The 21,210-nt window shown below is 38.2% G+C and overlaps 2 protein-coding genes and 1 non-coding gene across 4 annotated transcripts; all 3 read left to right on the forward strand.

Annotated features, from left to right (window-relative positions):
- The first annotated feature begins 551 nt into the window (after positions 1–551).
- On the forward strand, positions 552–13,344 carry coro1b (coronin, actin binding protein, 1B). The gene is made up of 12 exons (XM_042512342.1): positions 552–772; positions 883–1,026; positions 3,243–3,448; positions 3,700–3,822; positions 4,726–4,855; positions 7,753–7,934; positions 8,094–8,213; positions 8,979–9,083; positions 9,183–9,328; positions 9,779–9,836; positions 10,118–10,462; positions 11,039–13,344. Exons 3-12 carry the CDS (start codon positions 3,245–3,247, stop codon positions 11,159–11,161), a joined length of 1,536 nt encoding a protein of 511 aa, XP_042368276.1. The 5' UTR covers positions 552–772; positions 883–1,026; positions 3,243–3,244; the 3' UTR covers positions 11,162–13,344.
- Positions 13,345–15,094: 1,750 nt separating this feature from the next.
- Positions 15,095–18,220, forward strand: si:ch211-119e14.1 (retrotransposon-like protein 1). Of its 2 annotated transcripts, none has more exons than XM_042511810.1 (4): positions 15,095–15,338; positions 15,745–15,856; positions 16,061–16,204; positions 17,661–18,220. In XM_042511810.1, exon 4 carries the CDS (start codon positions 17,735–17,737, stop codon positions 18,206–18,208), a length of 474 nt encoding a protein of 157 aa, XP_042367744.1. In that variant the 5' UTR covers positions 15,095–15,338; positions 15,745–15,856; positions 16,061–16,204; positions 17,661–17,734; the 3' UTR covers positions 18,209–18,220. The 2 variants fall into 2 exon arrangements, with proteins under 2 accessions (XP_042367744.1, XP_042367743.1); XM_042511809.1 differs by having other exon boundaries at positions 15,096–15,338; positions 17,598–18,220.
- A 2,349-nt stretch (positions 18,221–20,569) lies between these two features.
- Positions 20,570–20,641, forward strand: trnaa-cgc. Its single transcript has one exon. It is a non-coding gene; the product is annotated as a tRNA-Ala (tRNA).
- The last annotated feature ends 569 nt before the right edge of the window (positions 20,642–21,210 follow it).

Consider the following 21,210-nt stretch of genomic DNA (forward strand, 5'->3'; position numbering starts at 1 on the left):
TAACAGATTAAAAGAACTGCAAAAGTCCAGGTCCCCTTCACTCACATCCACTCCCTCTTAGTTACTCCTCTTTTTTCCCAGGAGGAACAAAATCTTTGTTCAGTGATATAATACTTGTAAATATTTGACATAATAATAATAATAGGTTAGTGATGTATATAGTAATGTATGCAGTACTACACAGTAGTAGTGAAGTACCTAAGTGAGCTGTGTGTGTATGTGTGTGTATATATATATTAAAATTGAGCGTTATTGCAATTAATTTTATTTTATTTTATTTTTGTCTGTCTAGTTGTACCCATAGCCCTTTAAGAGTCTATTCTAGTGCACTAGTTGTACTTACTTTTCTTGTTATTTTCATTTGTAAATTCTTGTACATGCCAATAAATGCACAGGTATCAAAACTGTTAATACAAAGTTTTTGAAAAATAACAATATTTAGTCGCACATTAAAACCAGCTCATTTTTCATTGCAGTGGAAGGCAGGTTTTGTGCAAGCACATCCGGTGTGGCAGACGGGAATGTGGATGTAGACGGGTGATTTTCCTCTTGACTCCTGCGTGTCTTTGATACGTCCTGACATGAGCGGAAGTGTCTGGGATCTGCTGAATCCATCCTTCAAACCAGTCGTTTGTTACGGGAGACTGGGCGAGCACCGTCCGCATTTCTTCCCACACCATCGCCAGCTCCGCCACCGTCAGCTCGGCTCCATTCAGCGTCGCTGTGCACCATTTAATGTAGCTTCATATCAGCACTGGACATGCGCTATCAGGTTCAGCTTTTACTACATCAGACATGCGTAATTACTCTCAAACCGACATGAGAATAGCTGCAAATGTGGTATGGTACGATCGGGCGTTTATTTTTAATGTTTTGTTATAGGTCTGCGCAATCGACGTGAACGGCTGCCTGGACACAGGAGAGGATTAAGTTACTGCTGCTGGAGGCGGATTATTTTATTGGCCTCCTGTCACGCCCGAGTCTTTGGTGATCCTTTTTTTTCAATTAGGAGAGGTCGAAAGCCAGGTATGCTATTGTACTTGAACTAATAACCTTGCCATTTCCTCTAAATGTATCATTCTTGGATAAACTACGCATTACTGCACGTCCTTTGTTTCTCACGCCTGTAGTTACTCTTTGCGAAATCCACATTTTCTCGCGTTGTGTGCAGACAACAATAGAAACCCGAACAGACATTATGTAAAAATGCTGTGTAGATGTTTTGTAACGTTATAATGGGCATTTAAAAGCTCCGTTATCTAGCAGAACGCAATTTACTAACACACATCTAAATACCGATGGAGGTGTATCGGTCTCGGGCTCTACTATACCCCGTTTATTTATATATTTATGTATTTCAAAATACACATACAGAATCACCATATGAAAAAATATGCATGTACATTCTTAGATGTAAAGCAGTAATGGAAGAAGTATTCAGATCCTTTATTTTAGTAAAAGTAACAATACCACCCTGTGAAAATACTATGTTACAAGTAAAATTGCTGCGTTTAATATGTTACTTAAGTAAAAGTAATTAAGTACAAGCAGAAAATGTAGTTGAAGTCCAAAGTCCAAAATATTCAAAAAAGGGAATAAAAATCCCAAAAAGGAAAGAAAGAAATAAACATCTCAAAGCTCAAAAGTTATTAAAAAAGAAAAAACACACTCAAACTCAAATTGTAGGAAAAAAAGATGAAGAGAAAAATCAACTCAAAATTATACACGTTTAAAAATGACACCCCCCCAAAACTCAAAATTATTCTGAAAATTTGATAAATCAGCTAACTGTCGCAGCTGTATAAATGCTTTTGTAATTTAATCTATAACAAAGCATATTTTATAAAGTCTTCTTGTGCTGTTTATGCAAAAATCTCAACATGTAAAGTAAACAAAGCTTTTGGATGAATGTAGTAAAGCAAATAGTAAAATAATATCTCAGAAATGTAGGGACGTAAAAGCATAAAGTAGCACGAAATGAAAATACTCAAGTAAAGTAAATTCACTGTTAAGTACAGTACTTGAGTAAATGTACTTATTTACATTCCACCACTGGAAGCTGGTGCCTGTCCACATCGATCGCAGGATGGAGTCTTGATATGTGTAATATTTTGATTTGCAACAATCATGTCAGATCAGGTTTATCCTCACAAGCGAGTCTGCATACCTGCTAAAGTATTATTTGCTTTGACAAGTGTGAAGCGTGAGGTAGATGGCATATAGAGTTACTGGCTCCCCTGCCTCAGCAGCTCTTACTGCCCAACCCCCTTCCCCTCACTGCCACAGCGTGTTTTGGTTTCAGGCGGATCATGCCCTTTTGTCCACTGAAGCCTGACTGTACTTTTCAGGACAGACTCCCAGTATGAAAGAATTTGCCTGCTGTTTTGACAGCCTCTTTTGTCTCTCGCTAACAGCCTAAAGATGTTGAGAATTTGCCAGATAAACTGTAAAATAACTGAATGTATAATAATAATAATAATAATAACAATAATAATCTGTAATGATTTGCCTTTAGCTTCACTGGTCGGTTAAAACACTTTATGGTAAAATCACAATACATACAATAGTTAACACAACATGCACAGTGCAGACAACAATAACAGACATATCTAGCAAAGTTATTGCATTTGGTATGAAAAACTTTTTGTGAATGTTCTGGGTTGCAGCAGCATCTTGTCGGGGGGAAATTTTACGAATTCTTAAAAAGGGAGATAAGCAGGATTAGCCACAATTTGTAGGGCTTTTTGTTTCACCTGCGTTTTACATATGCATTATTTTGTTTCTGCTCTTTCAACATAATTCTACTGACCATGTTTCAACCAGACTAATGTTAAAAGTCCTACATGTTCTTGCGCATATCGTATGAATCGAATTTCTAGACTAGATGCTAGACTAGATAGTGCTGCGCTGCTTTTTTGAGAATGTACTTCTGTTAGCTGTAAAACTTCAAAAAAAGTTCCTAAATATGATCTTAATTAGCTGCATGTTTCAGTTTTTATGAACGGAAATTAATAAAATCATAATTTGGCATTTGTGGTTAGTTTCTCAAGCATTTTTGTTTTTTGCTGGAGTGCTGATTTAAACAATCGGTGGAGTATTAAACTTTTTTTGAATTATTTAAATGTTGTTTGGACAGGAAGTACACAGCAGTATCACTTTGCTCACACGTTTTCTCTCTTTACTGTTTTCAGCTGATTGTGCCACATAGTTTACTTGTCATGTTTTTTTGTTTTTCTCCGCAGACATGTCTTTCCGGCGAGGTGTGGTCAGGCAGAGCAAGTTCCGCCACGTTTTCGCCCAGGCGTGGAAAGCAGAGCACTGCATCGACGACGTCCGAGTGTCACGCGTGACGTGGGACACGCCCCTCTGTGCCGTCAACCCCAAATTCATCGCTGTTATCATCGAAGCCGGTGGAGGAGGGGCCTTCCTCGTTGTTCCGATCAGCAAGGTTCGACCCCTTCTGCATTATATTCGCCATCAAATGAATGATGGATCAATATTTTTAAAAGCCTGTTTCCTATATTCTGCTCTGCTACTAAAAGCAATATGCCAGCATGTCCGTGGCGCCTCGCTTTGTGTCTGGTTAATGCATGTGCAGCACTTTTACAAGACAAACAGTGGACAAAGGTTAAACTCCTGTAATGTGTTAAAGTGTGTCTCGCCAGTCACAGTGTCATGATTTCACCTTTACTCCCACAGAGCGGCAGAATCGATCAGTCCTGTCCCACAGTGTGCGGCCATGCAGCACCGGTGCTGGACATCCAGTGGTCTCCGCATGACGACAACATCATCGCAAGTGCCTCCGAGGACTGCACAGTGAAGGCAGGTTAACACTTTCCAGGCTTGTCCAGTAAAGAGAGTAACATAATAATTAATAACTTTATTTATGTAGCACCTTTAAAAGCGGAGTTTACAAAGTGCTTTGACAAACAAAGCAAAGCAGAAATGGGATACATGGGCAGCAATACAACAACAGAAAGCCTACTGAACACTAGCGAGAAGAAACTAGGGCAGAGTTAGGATCAAATTAAAACCAGAGGACAAATAATGCAAAATGCATAATGTCAATATAAAATGCAAAGAAATAGACCAAAAACAACAGAAAACAATAAAGGTAACCAAACCAGAAATAAAAGGAAATAAAATAAGTAAAACATGAATTAAAAAGGTAAAATGAATGCAAATAAATAAAAGAAATAAAAAGACACATGAAAGAAATTCTATAAAAATGGATTTTGAGAAGTGATTTTAAAGAAGTTACTGATTCTGCGAGCTTCATACATATTATTGCCGAAGAGACGATAATGTTTTAGCATCCTGTGCTTTTTCAGAACAGTTTTTTCACTACAATAATTTGATTCCAGTAAGACTCCAGATGTAATGAGCTCAATCAAGGGAGCCTTGATTTCGCTGTATTTCTTCTTTTGCATTTTGTGGCTCAGTATCAGCCAAAACACTGTAAATTGTATCCTTGTCCATACACTCATTGGTATGTCTTTTCCGCTGTCAGAAAAGTAGCTAGTCTGCAATACAGGCAAACAGAACAAGGACCTTCTGTTTTTGAGCGTCACCTAGACAGCACCGCTTTCACTTTTCTCCTTGCCCATGACCCCAAAAACAATCTGCTATTTTTTATAAAAACCTCACATAGAACATCAGTAGCCCTCATGCACCTGAATAGGTTACATTCACAAACACACATCTGCTGTGTCTGGTGGTTTGAAGGTGTGGCAGATCCCAGACGGAGGCCTGACGAGCCCGATGACTGAGGCCATTGTGACCCTCGAAGGACACAGTAAAAGAGTGGGAATCCTGGCTTGGCACCCGACTGCCTTCAATATCCTCTTGACTGCAGGTAATGTCATTTATTACATTCCAGTGCCACATTATTCATAGCAGAAAATGACTTGGATTGTCTATGACTGGTCAGAATATGACTGCTCTTTTACCTGAGCACTATAGGGACAGGAATTAAACTATACCACCGTGCATCGTGCTGTTTTACATACATTTACATAAAAACAAAAACCAGAAGGGTGTGTGCTGGCGCTCCATGTCAAAGGAGTTTTATATATCAGTCAATGTTGCCACATAAAAAAAATCCATATTTTTCTTTTGAACAAATTCTGATGATCAGAAAATGCATTACCTGCGGAAAATGTGTGTGATTGCTAACAGAATAAGGTGCAGAGCTTCGCTGTAACCTGGAAACTGAGGTTGGAGACTGGACGGCTTTACCTAAAGAAGCTAAGAGCTGAAATACATTTCTGGAGAAGCTGGAAGCTAAACTGTAACACTGTTGAAGGTTCAAATTATCTAAAAGGCTGAAATAAGAAATGCCTTATACATTCAAAAAAGCATAAAATGTAGAAAAAAGGCTAAAGCGTAACACAACGTCTTGGCTTCTGTCACTGAAAGTATGCAATAATAGTAGTTGATAAAAAAAAAATGTACAGGAAAAGTATAATTACTTTGTGACTGGTTTAAAGTTTAAATGAAATCTCTAGATAAAAATAAGGAGAGTAGTGGAATTTAAAAGTGGCTTAGATAGAAGTTTGAAGACTTTTTTTTGATTCACTGCAACTGATAAAAATTTGAAAAAGCTTTAAATTTGATTGTATTTTTGGATTTGATTTTTAAAATTTCACTTTTTCTAGTGCCCCCCAGTAAATAGTAACCATCTTGATGCTTTTATTTGAAAACCAACCTTATCCAGTGCCCCCCTGGTAAACTGCTGTCACTATCTGGTGGCTTTTATTTAGAAACTCCAGCCTTGTCCAGTGCCCTCAGGCAAATTCCTGTTACCATTTGGGTGCTTTTATTTTGAAAGAAGTAACCCCATCCAATGCCCCCCCGGTAAACTACTGTTTAAACAAGGGGCTTTTATTGACTCGTATTGCAAGAGCACTTTGAGAGGGGTCAAAATTTACTGTAAAAGTACTGTACAAGCGCAGGTCCATTTACCATCTGGAAGAGTTTATTTTGAAAATCCAGCCTTGTTGAGTGCCCTGGTAAACTACTGTTACATTAACTGTTACATTATTTTGACACCCCCCCCCCCCCCCCCAACTGTAAAGTGTTAATAACTGTCTGCCAAGAATACTTATGTTATGTTATCCATGTGCCAAACACGTCACGTCCTCTGAGAAAAGTGACTCTTCCGCTTGTAAATAGTGAGAGTTGAAGAGCAGCTCTGATCTCACTGTGTTGGTGTTCAGTGACAGACAGTTCAAATGCCGCTGCATTATACAAGCAAGGAACTGGATTCCCCCAAACTCAAAGGATGCAATGCAAGTTTAACGGAGAACGTGATACACCTGAAAAATAATTACACTTCGCTGCGAAGCTGCTGGATGTTGTTTCACTTTTGAAATAAATCCAGTGTGTATCTCAAAACAAACACTCAAGCAGACAATGATGTACAAGATGTTTTCCTCACACAACACAACGTTCTGCTGTCTGTTACTCTGTTTATTCCCCATATCTTGTTGAACTATTAAGATGTTTACATAAAATAATTAGGCAAATAATGGAGTTGGTGTCCAATACAAGACTCAGAAATTTAAGGTGATAAAACATGATGAAATCAAAGGGACCAGATTATCACTTACCTCTTTAACAAAAATAAACATCAGAAAGAAATATTAAAGTGCCTATAAACTTGGTTTTAAACCTCAAGTATTTCTCGGTAGCTGTCAATTTTTTTTTTTTGGGGGGGGGGGGTGTTTATCAAGAGTTAAACACTCACAAACTTAGTCCCTCTTAATCTGGACTCTGTGGGAAATTTAAATAACTTTCATCACATTTTTATTCAGATGTTCCTATTCTCAATTTTTTTCTTTTTTTCCACCTGAGCTCAGTCAGACTCAAACCAGTGACACAAATACAGGAATCTCGTGAAATAACCTGAACTAGTCAAACTTGGGCTGCAAATGTTGTCTTTTTATGGAGCCTCATTGCTCACAGTAAGAAGCTGATTGAGAAAACACATTTTCAAGGCCTTTTAGGGAACTGACTCATCCTCACAGTGAAGTAATCCTATTTTGCCAGTCTCCTAGATCTCTGAACTCAGGCTTGAAATGTCTTGTGTCCAACTCCACATCTATAAAGGGTTTATCCTTCTGTCTCCTCTCTGCTGCCCCTTAAATCGATCACACCACATAACTCTGATCTTCAGAAGCCCACAGTGGCTTCCTGTTTTCAGAACTGTACTCATGTACATGTTGCGCTTCGATTTCAGTCCTCCTCTTGGTATTTAAAGCTCTTCATAGTTATAACACATGCTGGGCCTCATGCAGCAACATTCTTTTAAATCACTCTTATATTTTCTTTTAATTTTCTGGTAAGAGAAAAAAACAAAGTTAACTCCAGATTCACCAAACACTCCTAACCACCCAAATCCGCTCTTACCCAGCTGTAAAAAGAAGAACTTATGCAGAGTGAAACTGATACAAGGCTTCTTTTTAATAAACTTTAACAAAGTAAATGTGATTTCAAGGAAATGTGCTGAAATATTAAAAGTCAAGACACACATGCAAAAAGGTTTCAGTTAATTGAAAGCAAGGCCTGATGCATGTGTAGGGCATATCCTTGATTTGAGCAAAAATAAGGGAAAATTTGTATATTGTTTCTTATATGAGGCCCATTTCTAGTTCATAAATTCTCAGATCACAATGCACCAGTCTCTTTAATGTTCATGCATTTAGCACTTAAGCACTTAAAGAATTGATTGATGTGTCTTCGTCTCTATAGGCTGCGATAACGTGATTTGTGTGTGGAACGTTGGCACGGGGGAGCTTGTGTACCAGCTGAGCGACGCCCATCCAGACGTGATCTACAGCGTCAGCTGGAACAAGGACGGCAGCGCTGTCTGTACTGTCTGCAAGGACAAGGCTCTGCGTGTCATTGACCCACGAAGGGGAACCATCCTCAAGGTGATTTTAGGTGTATTGCCCCCCGAAGAGATGCATACAAAAGCAGTTATACACAACAACATCCGTGTAGACACCCTGATACTCAAATGATCCCATAGTGCGTCTTTGCTGTGTTGCTTCCACATTTAGTCCTTAATCAGTCTGTTGTTGTTCTCCAAGATGAAAGAGAAGGTCCACGACGGCACCAGGCCGATGAGAGCTGTGTTCCTCTCAGATGGGAAGATCCTGACCACAGGCTTCAGCCGTATGAGTGAGAGACAGCTGGCATTATGGGATACGGTAAGTCCTCCAAGGTACATTCCTGTACGTTCACCCCAGGTGCAGGAAGTGGTGTAAGAGTTATTTAGTAGGAGGGATGGACATATAGCACATTTATCCCAGCTAAGTCAGCAAAAAAGTTGTTGTTGTTCAGTTGTCTGAGTAGGTCAAATCAAGTGGATATCTCCCAAAGTTACTGTTTTTTGTTGCAAATATTCGTTTTTATTAACAGAAATTATAGTGCAGTCGCTGTTCTAACAATGCGTCTCCATTCGTGCATTTGAAAATATTTTAAAAAGGGAAAGATACTCATCAAAAACAAAAGAAAAGATTCAAAAAAACATACAAAAAAACACTAACTATGGGATACTATGAGTTAAATTTATATACAGAGAAGATGTACTAATACTAAACCTAAGGGACATTTGGAGGTACATATGCGGTAACATATGTATATAAAGTCACGAATGGATGATGATCAGAGTTGTCAAGTTATTAGTAGATGTTATTATCAGCATACAGTTGGATTTTCGTCAGAAAAGTTATAGAAATGTTTGTGTGCTGTTGAAAACGAAAAAAGGTCAAAATCAGAATCAACAGGTCGGCATCAGTAATGCTGGTGTTACATTTTGAAATGTCAAACTGTCGTTGAACATAATTGGGGCTTTTGCAGAATCGTCCAACATCAGCATTTGTTTGGTGGGTTGAATGAACATATTCTATGACATTAATTACAAGTGGCATTAAATTCATGTTTGTTTTTTTTAATTTAATTTCATTCCACAGAAGGATCTCTCTGAGCCGATGGCAGTGCAGGAGATGGATACAAGTAATGGGGTTCTTTTACCTTTTTATGACCCTGACACGAACATGGTCTACCTGTGTGGAAAGGTATCACCTCAGCATTGCATGCTATTTACTCAAATGTTACATTTTGTGTAAATTCCCATTCATTTTCGGTTCAGCCGTATTAATGAGGTTATCTTTCAGGGGGACTGCACCATCCGGTATTTTGAAGTGACAGACGAATCCCCGTATGTTCACTTCCTCAGCTTATACAGCAGCAAGGAGCCTCAGAGAGGAGCGGGCTTTCTTAGTAAAAGAGGTGTCGATGTCAACAAGTGTGAAATCGCCAGGTAAAGACGCTTCAACATGTCTTCCTTCATACTCTGTGAATTACTTCAAAATATTTTTACAGGGCTGGTGATATATTCTATATTATTATTATTGTCAAACAAATTGGTGTGAGTTGACAGGTGTTGGAGAATTTACTCCAGCTTGAGTAATGTTTGCCAAAAACTAAAGCGCCCAGCTGTTATAGAGAGTTATTGAGCCTTTATTTAGAATTAAAGTATGTGTTGGGAATATATATATATAGAGAGAGAGAGAGAGAGAGAGAGTATATATTTTCTGAAGGCACGATTGGGTTGATTTGCGTCGGGTGCCACAGTTAGGATCGATAACTACTAAAGCATTTAAGGAGATGTCAGCATTGGTCTTTTTGTGTTTTGTTTTTAATTAAGAAGAAAGTAAAATACGCCTGCCTTATCCTTTAATAAGATTACTCATTTCCTGGTCTTCTGTAGATTCTACAAACTGCATGAAAGGAAAGTGGAGCCCATCTCTATGACTGTACCACGAAAGGTAAGCCATGCAAAGCCTTTAAAAAAATGAAAAAAAAATGAAAGTATGAAAAGTGGTGTGCTCGAGGAATGCCTTCGTCATATGAAACTCAATAAAAAAAGCAGGGGCTCCTAAAGAAAAGTGACAGTAAATGGTAGAAAAATTCATTATACACCCTTTGTTTAAAATTTAAAATATCAGTTTAGACAAAAATGTATGTTTTTGTACAGATACAATGCCCGGGAAGTCTGTCCATAACTATATAATTAAAACACTTTTCCGTCTCCATCTTGCCTCCCCAGTCTGATCTGTTTCAGGGAGACCTTTACCCTGACACAGCTGGCTTGGAGCCGGCTCTCCTGGCTGATGAGTGGATCGCTGGACAGGATGCACCGCCCCTTTTGGTCTCTCTGAGTGGTGGCTACTCAGCTCCTCCATCCAAGCACAGAGACACCCTCAGAAGCAAACCCAAGCTCGTCTCGCAAGACTCTGGGACTGGGGCCGCCTCGCCTTCAGCAGGCAACACAGCAGCTCCCACATCTACATCTACATCTAGCTGTTCCACCAGGGAGACAGAGGAAGAGGTGCCTCAGCCACGGGCAGCCACGAAGGAGACAGATGGAAATGCTGAGAGGCCGAAGAGAGAGGTGAGTCAACAGAATGAGACACGTTGACTTTACTGTTGTTAAACAAGGTTCCCACAATCATGGAAAACCTGGAAAAGTCATGGAAATCCACAATTACATTTTCCAGGCCTGAAAAAGTCATGTTTTGTGTGAAATTTGTTGTGTGAATCAATTCAAATTAATGCAATATGACACATTTCTTTCTATAGCTGAAAATGTAATGTAGCTCTAATATATGTTAATATACATCTAATATTTTAAATCTTTTTGGCAATTTTTATTGAAAATGTAAAAAAAAAAAAAAAACAGAAAAACCATGTGGTTTTCTTTTCTTGAAATTTATTTTTGAAAACCACAGTTTTGGAAGGCATGTCTTAATTTTTTTTTTTCTTTTTTTTAATAAATTACTGTTGGATTTTTAACAATTGAATATTGTATATTTGAAAAACGCTGGGCAAGTGGGGTAAAGAAAAAACAATTGGGGTCTTTGAAAAGTCATGAAAAAGTTTTGAAATTTTGTTCATGAAAATGTAAGGGAACCCTGTTCAAATGTTTAAAAGTTCTGACTTGTTTCTTCTCTCTCCCACCTTCTGTCAGGAGGATCTGTTGAACGAGTTGTTAGCAGAAATGAAGGCATTACGTGCGGTCGTCCTTGCTCAGAGCCAGAGAATCGAGTTGCTCGAGAGGCAGCTGGCTCGGATTGAGGATGGGGATGTATGAGCGAGGCAGAGGAACCACTACATTCAGAGGGCATTCCTACTAAATCCATAGACCATAGCCTTACTAGAATCAACAGTACCTTAAGCTGTGTGAGTGGAAGAATGTAGTGTAGTGTAGCGGCCAACTGTGAGTCACAGTTGCTTACAACCAGGTCAACTGTTGTGATGGAAACGAGGCCACAATTTTTTTTTTTTTCTGTGATTGTTTTCTGAGAACGGGGTGTCATCTGCATAGAGTGATTTCTGATGGTGAGATTTTGTTTTTCATATGAAGGAGTATTGTAGCAGCTGTTTAGTGGTGGTGCATATAGTTCAGCTTTGAGCTTTGCAAAATCCTGACGCTAATTTCGAAGGGCTTTGAAGGCGTTACATTGGCACCATTGCCTCAAGTTAATGCACAAAGTAGTGGTAAAAAGCATTATATTTAAGCTAATGAAGGTTGACGCACTATAACAAAGCGATTAAGTACCTCCGATATAATTTTCTTTCTCCAAAGCACTCACAAAGTAACCATTAGGGCTATTTAATCAGGTAGTTAAAGCTGCTAAACTGTGATGTCATATCAAACCCCCAGTTGTTAACTCATTGTGTGACTTGTGCTTTATTTTAACATTTCATTATGTATAAGGTAAACGGTAGGAGAAACTTCTGGTTCACAAATTATGACCTTTGACAGTAAGAATTATGTAATAGCTGATGGGAGCGTAGTTGAATATTTATATGTATCGTAATTCTGTGTAGTCTTTGCAGTCGATGAAAAGGTGACACTTGTGATTTTGTACCTCGTGTTATGAGGAGAGAGCTGCAGCCGTGTGAGGTTTCCTGTCATATTACATGGCAAGACATTTGTCCACATTAAGATATAAACACACAGAAATGCTTGCCTCTTTCCTTATTTTGACATGTGTGGAAAGGCTGCAGTATTTTGTGCCCCCGAAAAAAACGGGTTCTCTGGTTTAGTCGTCGCTTCTTTTCAGAGCTGTTAGCTAAAATCAGAGTTGCCTGGTGGATACAGGGCCTAAGTTGTGCTGTACAGAGTACATGCATATATAAACCGACACTATTTACAGTGCAGTCTCACTGAAGCACACTTTATTTATTCAGATTAGCAGTTTAGGAAATTGTTTGCAGCGACGAGAAAGGTGAGAAAGGTTTGCATTTTCTGCAGTTTTGCTATTACATTTATATTGGTGTTAAAGGAATGCTTCGCCCATAAAATGACCTTTTCTGTGTCAATAACTCAAAAGTGTTGCTTTTCTTGCATGCCAACATGGTGAACAAAAAAACCCCAAATAAGAAAAAATCCTTTAAGTCCAATTACCCTTGCAGTATCAACCAAGTCTCATTTATAAGATAAGATGAGATGCAAAGAAAAATTGGAAGAGTGCAGATAGACAAAGTGCAACATACAGGAAGACAGCATAACAGTAGATGCAAAATATGAAAATTAGGTAAGAGTGCAAATGAGTTGTAATCCATTATATGCAAAACTAAAACCCGGTTAACAGTGTGAATGATAATTATCTAGTCATATGCTCAGAACTTCCCAAACATTAATTTTCAATAGAAACGTACCATTTAAAACACTTCCACACACAAGACGCACGCTTTGGCAAATGCATGTGTGTGAACTAATTTACAGACGTAATTCACATGAAAGGCGCCTTACATCATTTTAGCAAAAAATGTGTTCGGAAAGTACTGAGCATACAGCTGGATACATGAGACATGGATTATATTTAACAAGAAAAAACATAGGTTTTGATACAGTTATGCTGTAGTTAAATGCAGCCCCTTTGTAACGCAAGTCATTAAGAATTTTCTCAGTTTTTGGATTCTTAATTCACTGTGGAAGTGAAAAAAAGTTTTTTTCGTGAATTTCACATAACACAGTGTGAGTATTTTGTGGGCGATGTATTCCTTTAAAAGGTGGAAAGATCTTGTTTTTATTTTAGTTTTGTGGGTTTTTTCATTACATTACATTTAGAGGCATTTTTCTGTTACCTCTCCATGAGTAAATGATCGTGTAATAATGGTACATTCCACAAGCTTATCCCTTTATTACTTTATTGATTTATATTCCTTTTATGCACTGACTTCTTAACACTTACTGTAAAACCAGTAGCAGGTTTAAATGAGACTCCATGTGAAACTCAATAAACATTCATTCCTCCTTTGTATTAATGGAATGGCTTTTTATTTACTGAGAAATGTTGTGATCATGATATTATATTTGTATTTGTGATAATGACTTGGCCAAGTTATGTTTGGATAGCAAACGTATGTGTGAGTGTGTTGTGCCAAGCAACTGCTGCCTACAATAATTCGACATATGCACACACACAAAACACATTGTCTCCATAAAGGACGCAACACCTTGAAGATTTCTCACATTTTATATCAGCTTTCCTTGGTATTTATTGTTTGGATTTCTCACACTTAAAAAAATTCTTAAGATGTCTCATTAACTGACTTGTGGTCAACAGGTGGACGATTAAATTGACTGAAAAAATGACAAGGAGGTCCCACAGATGACTGTTGATTCTTCTTTAGAAACTGCGGTTCAATACGGTAAGATATGATGCAATGCAATACAATGCATTACAATACTACGAAAATACCTCCATATATTACAAATTCTAGAGGGGAAGTTTTCACAATAAGCTCCTTTCAGGTTTCTTACCTTTCCTGACCAATTAGTGCTATGTTCATTTTTATTTATTTTTTTTATTTTTTAATTTTTTATCACATCTTGTGTGCTAATAAAACTCAATTCCCAAGGAAGGAAAAAAAACTAAAAATTATTTTTCTCATTTTATAATTCCAAACAAGGTAAGTAAAGGTGATTTCTGGCATCTTCTGGTCTTGATATTGTATGTATACATACATATATATATATATATATACATATGTGTGTGTGTGTTCTATAGCAGGTTCACAGTCTATCTGTATAATTAAATTTCCCCATGGGAGTACACCAGGAACTCGCTTACATCCTCAACTGAGTGACACAATGTAAAATGACTGTACGGATTTGGTACAGTGGTTTTCGTAGCGTGTGGGGGCTAAAAAAACAGGATGTGGACAACTTGTTTCAAGAAGCTCTGTGCAACATTTAAATTTGATGTGTTCTTCATTTACCTTTGGTTCAACTCAGTAGTGTATAATAATAAGCTTTATTCTTTTTTTTTTTTTTTTTTTTGCATATTGTGGTTTAATTCTCGGGTTAGGCTGATTTAACACTGTTAATCAAACTCAATTCAGTTTTATTATTTGTCCTGGAGGGTGATTTGTGTTGCATCAAGTGTAGAAAAAAAAACATAGAAAACTCGTAAAAACACAAACAATATGACCCAGTAAGATACAATAACAACAGACATTAATCTGTATGCCGAGTGACTTGCAGTTACACATATCCAAGATCCACAGGAGCAGATTAATAAGTGTCCACCATAACTCCATAGAGCCTATGATAATTAAATGAGCATTAAATATGACAATATAACAACCATTTGTGTAGAATACATGTCACAAGCTCCTTCGTTTATCGTGTACTGTCAAACACAGATAACTCCTACTTAAAAAGTTGAGTTTTGATGATGAGACTTTTCAAAAACCCCTGTGTGAAAGCCTCAGCTGCCCTTCGTGGATTTGCTATTGACAACCCACTGACATGGTCTTATACAAGGCTAAAATTAGTGACAGGAAATAAGTATACTGTATCAGTTTTCTTCAGGCGGATTCTAGTCAATCAAGTGTATAAATGTTCTTAAAATTCACCTAATATCTGTAACCTGTACCTGCTCTGCAAACTGAGACTGACATAAGTCAATTGGCAGGGAAAATTCAAATGTATATGTCTTTCTCGTTCCATAAATAACTACACTTTTTCTCATGTGTTCTTTCCGCCACACCCTGCCTCATTTCGTCTTGAATCTGTGTTCTTCCCCCTTTCAGCCTTCACCTACCTCAAAGGGCTGCAGCGAGCTTTCTTTACCACATTTCATGCATCACTCCCTCTCTCTCTCTATCTCTCGTTGTCTCTCTGTCTCCACACACAAACACTCACACACACACACCCATGCTGTCACACGATTCGAAAGCACCCTAAATTAAACAATCTAGTAGCAGGTTTTGTGTCGGGGCACCACAAACATTATCTGCAGGTCACAACTTGGGTAAGTGTTTTAAAGTTTATTTCCTTCCTTTTTTAACATTTGAAATCGCCTCTTAACTCGTTTATTCTTAATTTATCAAAAGCCTCATGTTTTGTGCTTTTCTGTATTTCATTACAACTCCTCATGTACATATTTATTATTTCAGATACTGAAATCTTTCCCTGAATGGACTTTTGTTTTAAGTAGTTGTCTAATTATAGTACTCGAGGCATTAATTTACCTCCTAGGTCAGTTATCTTCATGCATTTCAGCTCTTACTGCATGATAAGTGCACTTATTTCACATTTTATTTGACATTATGTTGCGACACTTTATGTTTGATCAGGTGGAGTCTGATTAATCATGATTAACAAAGGTTTCCCCCCATAGCAGGCTGACTGATGCTGCTCAATTATCATTTTGACAGGAAACCAGCAGCACTGTGAGCGGTCTGCTAGCTTCCTGTCACCACAGACGACGCTAACATTTTACAGTCAAGCAAGATCAAGGCAATACAGACTTCCTGTTACGTCTCCAGTGTACGTCTCTAAACTTTCTTTTTATAACTGTGTCAGGTCCAAATGTCAGCACTGAAAATAGTATTTTATGGTGAAATTCAGCCACTACTGAAATATAATACCTTGGAAAAATCAAAATTGAAGTGAATAGATAATCTTTTATGTCAAGCCAAAGGTTTAGCTGGAGGCACCGTGCACTGAGTTTTCTAATTTTCTTCTTTCTAGATCCTGAATATAAATCTACCCATGGATCTTCTTCTGATGGCAACTTCATAACTGCTTTAAAGTACAAGGATTGCAAAATTGTGCCTGCAACTGTGACACCAAGCTAGCGGCATTTTTCTACTTACCAGGAAATTTTCTAAGGAGGTAAAGTACATTTCTAAATCTAATCTGTAAGAGTTTTGTGGGATTTATAGCTTGATAACACTGAGAGGATTCATGGTGCTCTTGACTGTGACATGGTTCAAGCAGCGAGTGAAACCTCTGGTGGAATTTCAATAACTCCAAGGAAAACAGGAAATTAGCTGGCATCATCTAGTCTTCCTCGCATACAAGGATTTTTTTGTTTGTTTTTCTTCAAAACTGCCTGAAACAAGGGGATAGGCTACTAAATTCAAAGCAATATTGCTGCATAACACTTTTTGTCCTGTTAATTGCAGTAAATGAATCCTGATCAGAGAGTAAAGTCATGTCACCTCTCTCTGTGCTGTAACAGTTATATAAAGTCATATTAGTGCATGTGAGTCATTGTGCCTCTTTTACACTGCCTCTTCAAGACATATGTTACATGTCACACTAGAGGCCGACAGTGCTGTGTTAAACGTCATGCCCATCACGCCTCTCTTGCTTCCGCAATGCCAGCATACTACCTAAAATCCCACACTGGAGTGGGATGATGCCGCTGTTTTTTGGTTCTGTGTAAAAATACAAAGACGGCATAAAGAAGGGACTTTGTATCGACCCTATAGCGGGATATCTGTGTAAAAAGATGTCATCGTTGCAGAAGCAAATCATCCACGTTCCAGTTTTCTTCCCATGTTCAAAATGTTAGTTCTGTCACCATTATTAATACTGTTAACACTGTTTATGGAGTCAGCACTGTTAGTTGCTAGCTGCTGGCTCAGCCACCTCTGTTGAGAACCGTGTGCAGACAGTCAGACTTTGATTCATGAATATACTCTGAATGTCACATAAGACCTTGTCTGTACAGCAAATTTAAAGTTACAGCCAGCTAACTTTGCTTAACATAAAGCGGGAAATGGGAGAACAGCAAGCCTGCACAAAAATTGAAGCCCCTCACACAGCACAAACAAAAACAAAGCTTGGTGGCAAGAGAAAGAGAAGAAACTGTTACAAAATGTGGATGAAAATGACCCTAGATGTCAATATATGGTTACAACATGGGACCTCATTAACCACCTTTGCCAGGGGGCTCTGCCCCTCCTTACTTTTTTTCTTATTTGTTTGTTCGTTTCCTATCTTTTGGGCTGCCCCCTATACTTACACACATGCACGCGTGCACACACACACACACACACACACACACACAACGACAACAACAATAACCAAATGCAACAGCCTGCCTTCGCCATTACACACACCCCATACCAGAAGGCCTTGATTTTCTTTTTCTTTTTTTCTCCTCTTCTATGTTGTTCTTGTTTGTTATTTCGTAAAGGGACGATGAATACAAAGTCATTCAAAAGCATAAATTCCAATGTGTAACCTTGCTAACCCCTTTTCTCTCTCTTCACTTCAGGAATGACTGACGCCATCTCATCATCCGATCAGACTGTACTCATCCTTTTTTTCTGCCTGATAGGTTTACTTTTGTTGCTGATCTTCTTGTACAAAAAGTTGAACAAGCAGGCCAATGGAGAATACACTGTGCGACGCATGGTGTATAAGGAGGGAGGGCTCAGGGACCAGGTGAGAGGAGCAGCTTTAGCTCTGGGGTCACGCCTCGGAGTCCAGCTGTGGCCTCAGAGCGACACTGAAGAGGATGAGGAGGAAATGCAGGAAATCCGAGATGAGGAGGGACAGGTGGAGGAGGGAGGTTCCCAGGGGAGTGACAGCGAGGGAGATGACCAGGAGGAGGAGGATAGTGAGGAGCAGTGTGACAAGGCAAAGGGAAAAGGAGGTGACACCACAGATGATAACTCAAGTGTGGAGAGTTCAGAGGCAGGGGAGCAAGCCAGGCTCACAGATAAGGCAGACGCGAAGGGAGAGACAGAGGAGAAAGTGGGAGACAAAGGAGAAGCAAGTGGAGGGCCCGGACTGTTGATAGATCTAAAGCAGTTCTCTGGAAGTGCCATCTGGTCTGAGGAAGAGGGAGGTGAGGGCAAGGAAGGTGATACGACTGCACTGTAAGGTCAAAATTAAGAATAACGTGAGACAAGACAACATAACATAACATAAGCCTTTATTTTTTCCACAATTGGATCATTTGAATTGTTACAGAAACAAAGTGTGTACAAGATTAGCAACAAAACAAGAACAACACAAATAAAAAACAAGGTGGCAAACTCAACAGTTAAAAAATATTTACACCAATTACAAGATAATTGCACTTTGTGAAGTAAATCAAAAGGGAAAAAAATAAATTAAATACATAATAATACATTTACAATACATTACATACATTAATAATACATTTGAAAATAAATTAATTAAAGGGAATCTCAGGAAATAGTCTTCATCAGTTTTGTGGTCATTATGAGTCCAAGTCCCCTAATTAGAAATTAAAATGTAATTTGTGTAATTTTTTTTTATTTAAAAATTAATGAAAATTGATAGATATATAAATATAAATTTCCCCTAAAACACACTGAAGACTATATAAAATGTAAAATTACACAAACATTCAAATTGCCATTTACTGTACTCCTGCATATGTATAACAGCTTCATCATCAATGTTTTGTTTTGTTTTGTTTTTTTTATCCAAGTGCCTCAATAGAAGGTGGAATTAAGACCAGAGCTGTAACTAACACTGAGGACAATGTAAAACCTGTCAGTTAAATCAAACTTTGTATTATTTTAAATTTGTGCATGCTGTATATTGTCAACTGTGGAATACTTTATTTTTTGCTTGAAATGTTTTTTTTATCAAAAAAATTAAAAAGTCAAAACAAAAGTATAATTTCCTGTGTTTGTATTGTGTTAATGTCAAATTTAGAGCTGAAACTATAATTCAGTTATTATTCAGTTTATTGATGAATATTGAGCAATCCTAAAATTTCAGTCATTTTTTAAGCAAATAATACAAAATGTAAATGGTTCCAGCTTCTTAAATGTAAAATGATGCAATCATGACAAACTTTATATTTTTTTGGAGTTTTGATTGATTAACTGAGAAGGCAGAATTTGAAAAATATTTAATTTCAGCTCCAGTCATATTATTGTAGGTAGGAGCCAAATTTTACATCAAGTGACATTTCATACTGTATGTTAAAAACATTGTGGGCTTATTTGTAGTATAACTTAGGCTCTATATGTCTTTGCTGTCAAAGTATATAATTATGATAACATGACAAACTACAATAAAGTTACTATAAACTAACATGTGCATGTAAATCTCTGGCTTACCTGTGCTGAAACAAGGTGATGTGATGTCCTGGTCACTTGGTCACCGCCCTAACAGGCCCGCGTCCCGTGCTATGTCCAAAGTAAGAAGTAGGCATGCGAAATGCTCTGTTTTTAACTGTAAAGATGAGCATAAGTCTCTACATCTCCAAGGTCAAAAGAGCAGAGTGGCTGAATTTTATTTTTGATAACATTTTCCACTCGACTGTTTCGCCAACCTGGGACAATATGAGTCAGAATTTGCTCAGCAACTGTTTCTGAAAGATACATGCCAACTATCCAAAGAGAGACAGCCGCTGTGGGAGCTGTAAGTATTTTTTTTTTAAGTAATTAACTATGAAAGGTGTTTTTCTTGTGACACTTGCCAGCCAACGCTAACAGCTAATTAGCCAGTAGCTAACGCTAACGGCTAATTAGCCGGAAGCTAATGCTAACAGCTAATTAGCCAGTAGCTAACGCTATCAGCTAATCAGCTTGTAGCTAACACTAATTGCTGATTAGCCAGTAGCTAACGCTAACTGCTAATTTACCCGTAGCTCATGCTAACTGTTACATACAATTAAGCTGCATTGTTTAGGCATTGTATGTCAGTGTGGTGTGTGGTGGAGCTAGTGAAAGGATTTGTGTAACATTTGTGTTTTGGTTAAAGTGGTTGCAGCAATTTTTCGCGATTTTTTACAACAGCAGGCATAAAGAGCTCACGCCATGCTGCTCTAAACACAACCAACCATGCAGAAAGCGAACTTGTGGCAAACTCCATAGTTTTATACCATACCTACCATTATTCATTTTGAGACATTGTACACAGAAACAAAACAGATTGTTCGTTTTAGTAATGTGCCTGTTCATAACATTGTGGTTTATATTGGATATTGTAATATTTGTGGTATTTATTTGCTGTATTTCTATCTTCATATTGATCCTTTAAGACACTATTATGAAATGTTTAGCAAAATGTAAACTGATCTTTCACACTGCTGATATTGAGATATTGACAACATATGAAATCTTTATTGAAAGTGAGGTCCACCTTGGCAAAAATACTAGTAATCTCCCAACACTGGATACACTACAGCAAAAACATGTCAATGAAGCAACTTCAGTAAGGATGAAAACAAGATATATTTTTTACACGAAAAGAACCAATGGGGATGTAGCTCAGTGGTAGAGCGCATGCTTCGCATGTATGAGGTCCCGGGTTCAATCCCCGGCATCTCCACTCTTTTACTTACATTTGGACATGTTGGTATGGAGTATTTCGTAGGAAGAGGCAGCAGCGTGAGAGCTGCGTGATAAATAACACGAAACAAACACAAAATTACTTCCTACTAGAGATTATAAGAGGACAATGAGCGTGTGAGAGGAGACAGCTTCGTGATTGGCCAGACGGAGCACCTGCTCAAATCTGATTGGATGTCGGAGCTCTTCGAGAAGCGTGAGTGTGGGAGTGTTCACGCACGCGAGTCTCAAACATTTCTTTTTCACCGGCAAAATTATCTTCAGTGGTGGGTGAGAGCCACCCGATTGAGACATTTTTATACTCGAGCCAGTAAGTGAGCCGGAGTTAAAGTCAACATAAGCGTAGTGACACATTTTCAAAGTAATCACCAGAAATCCGGGATTTTACCTCAAGACTGAAGACACTCTCACAGTGACAAATGGATCATTACTAAAGCAAACTGTTCTACAAATCTGTGATTGGACTGGAGACACTATAGCCGATCTAAGCTGGTAAATATTTCTCGTTTTTGCTTTCATGAGTCTGATTAGACAGCACCAAGAGCACAG

The sequence above is a fragment of the Plectropomus leopardus genome, chromosome 23 (assembly GCF_008729295.1).
Source record: "Plectropomus leopardus isolate mb chromosome 23, YSFRI_Pleo_2.0, whole genome shotgun sequence".
NCBI lineage: Eukaryota > Metazoa > Chordata > Actinopteri > Perciformes > Serranidae > Plectropomus > Plectropomus leopardus.

Coding starts and splice junctions, on each gene's coding strand:
- coro1b (XM_042512342.1), top strand. CDS start 3,245: ATGTCTTTCCGGCGAGGTGTGGTCAGGCAGAGCAAGTTCCGCCACGTT. Junction 4,856..7,752: donor CAATATCCTCTTGACTGCAG/GTAATGTCATTT, acceptor TCGTCTCTATAG/GCTGCGATAACGTGATTTGT. Junction 10,463..11,038: donor CTGAGAGGCCGAAGAGAGAG/GTGAGTCAACAG, acceptor ACCTTCTGTCAG/GAGGATCTGTTGAACGAGTT.
- si:ch211-119e14.1 (XM_042511809.1), top strand. CDS start 17,600: ATGACTGACGCCATCTCATCATCCGATCAGACTGTACTCATCCTTTTT.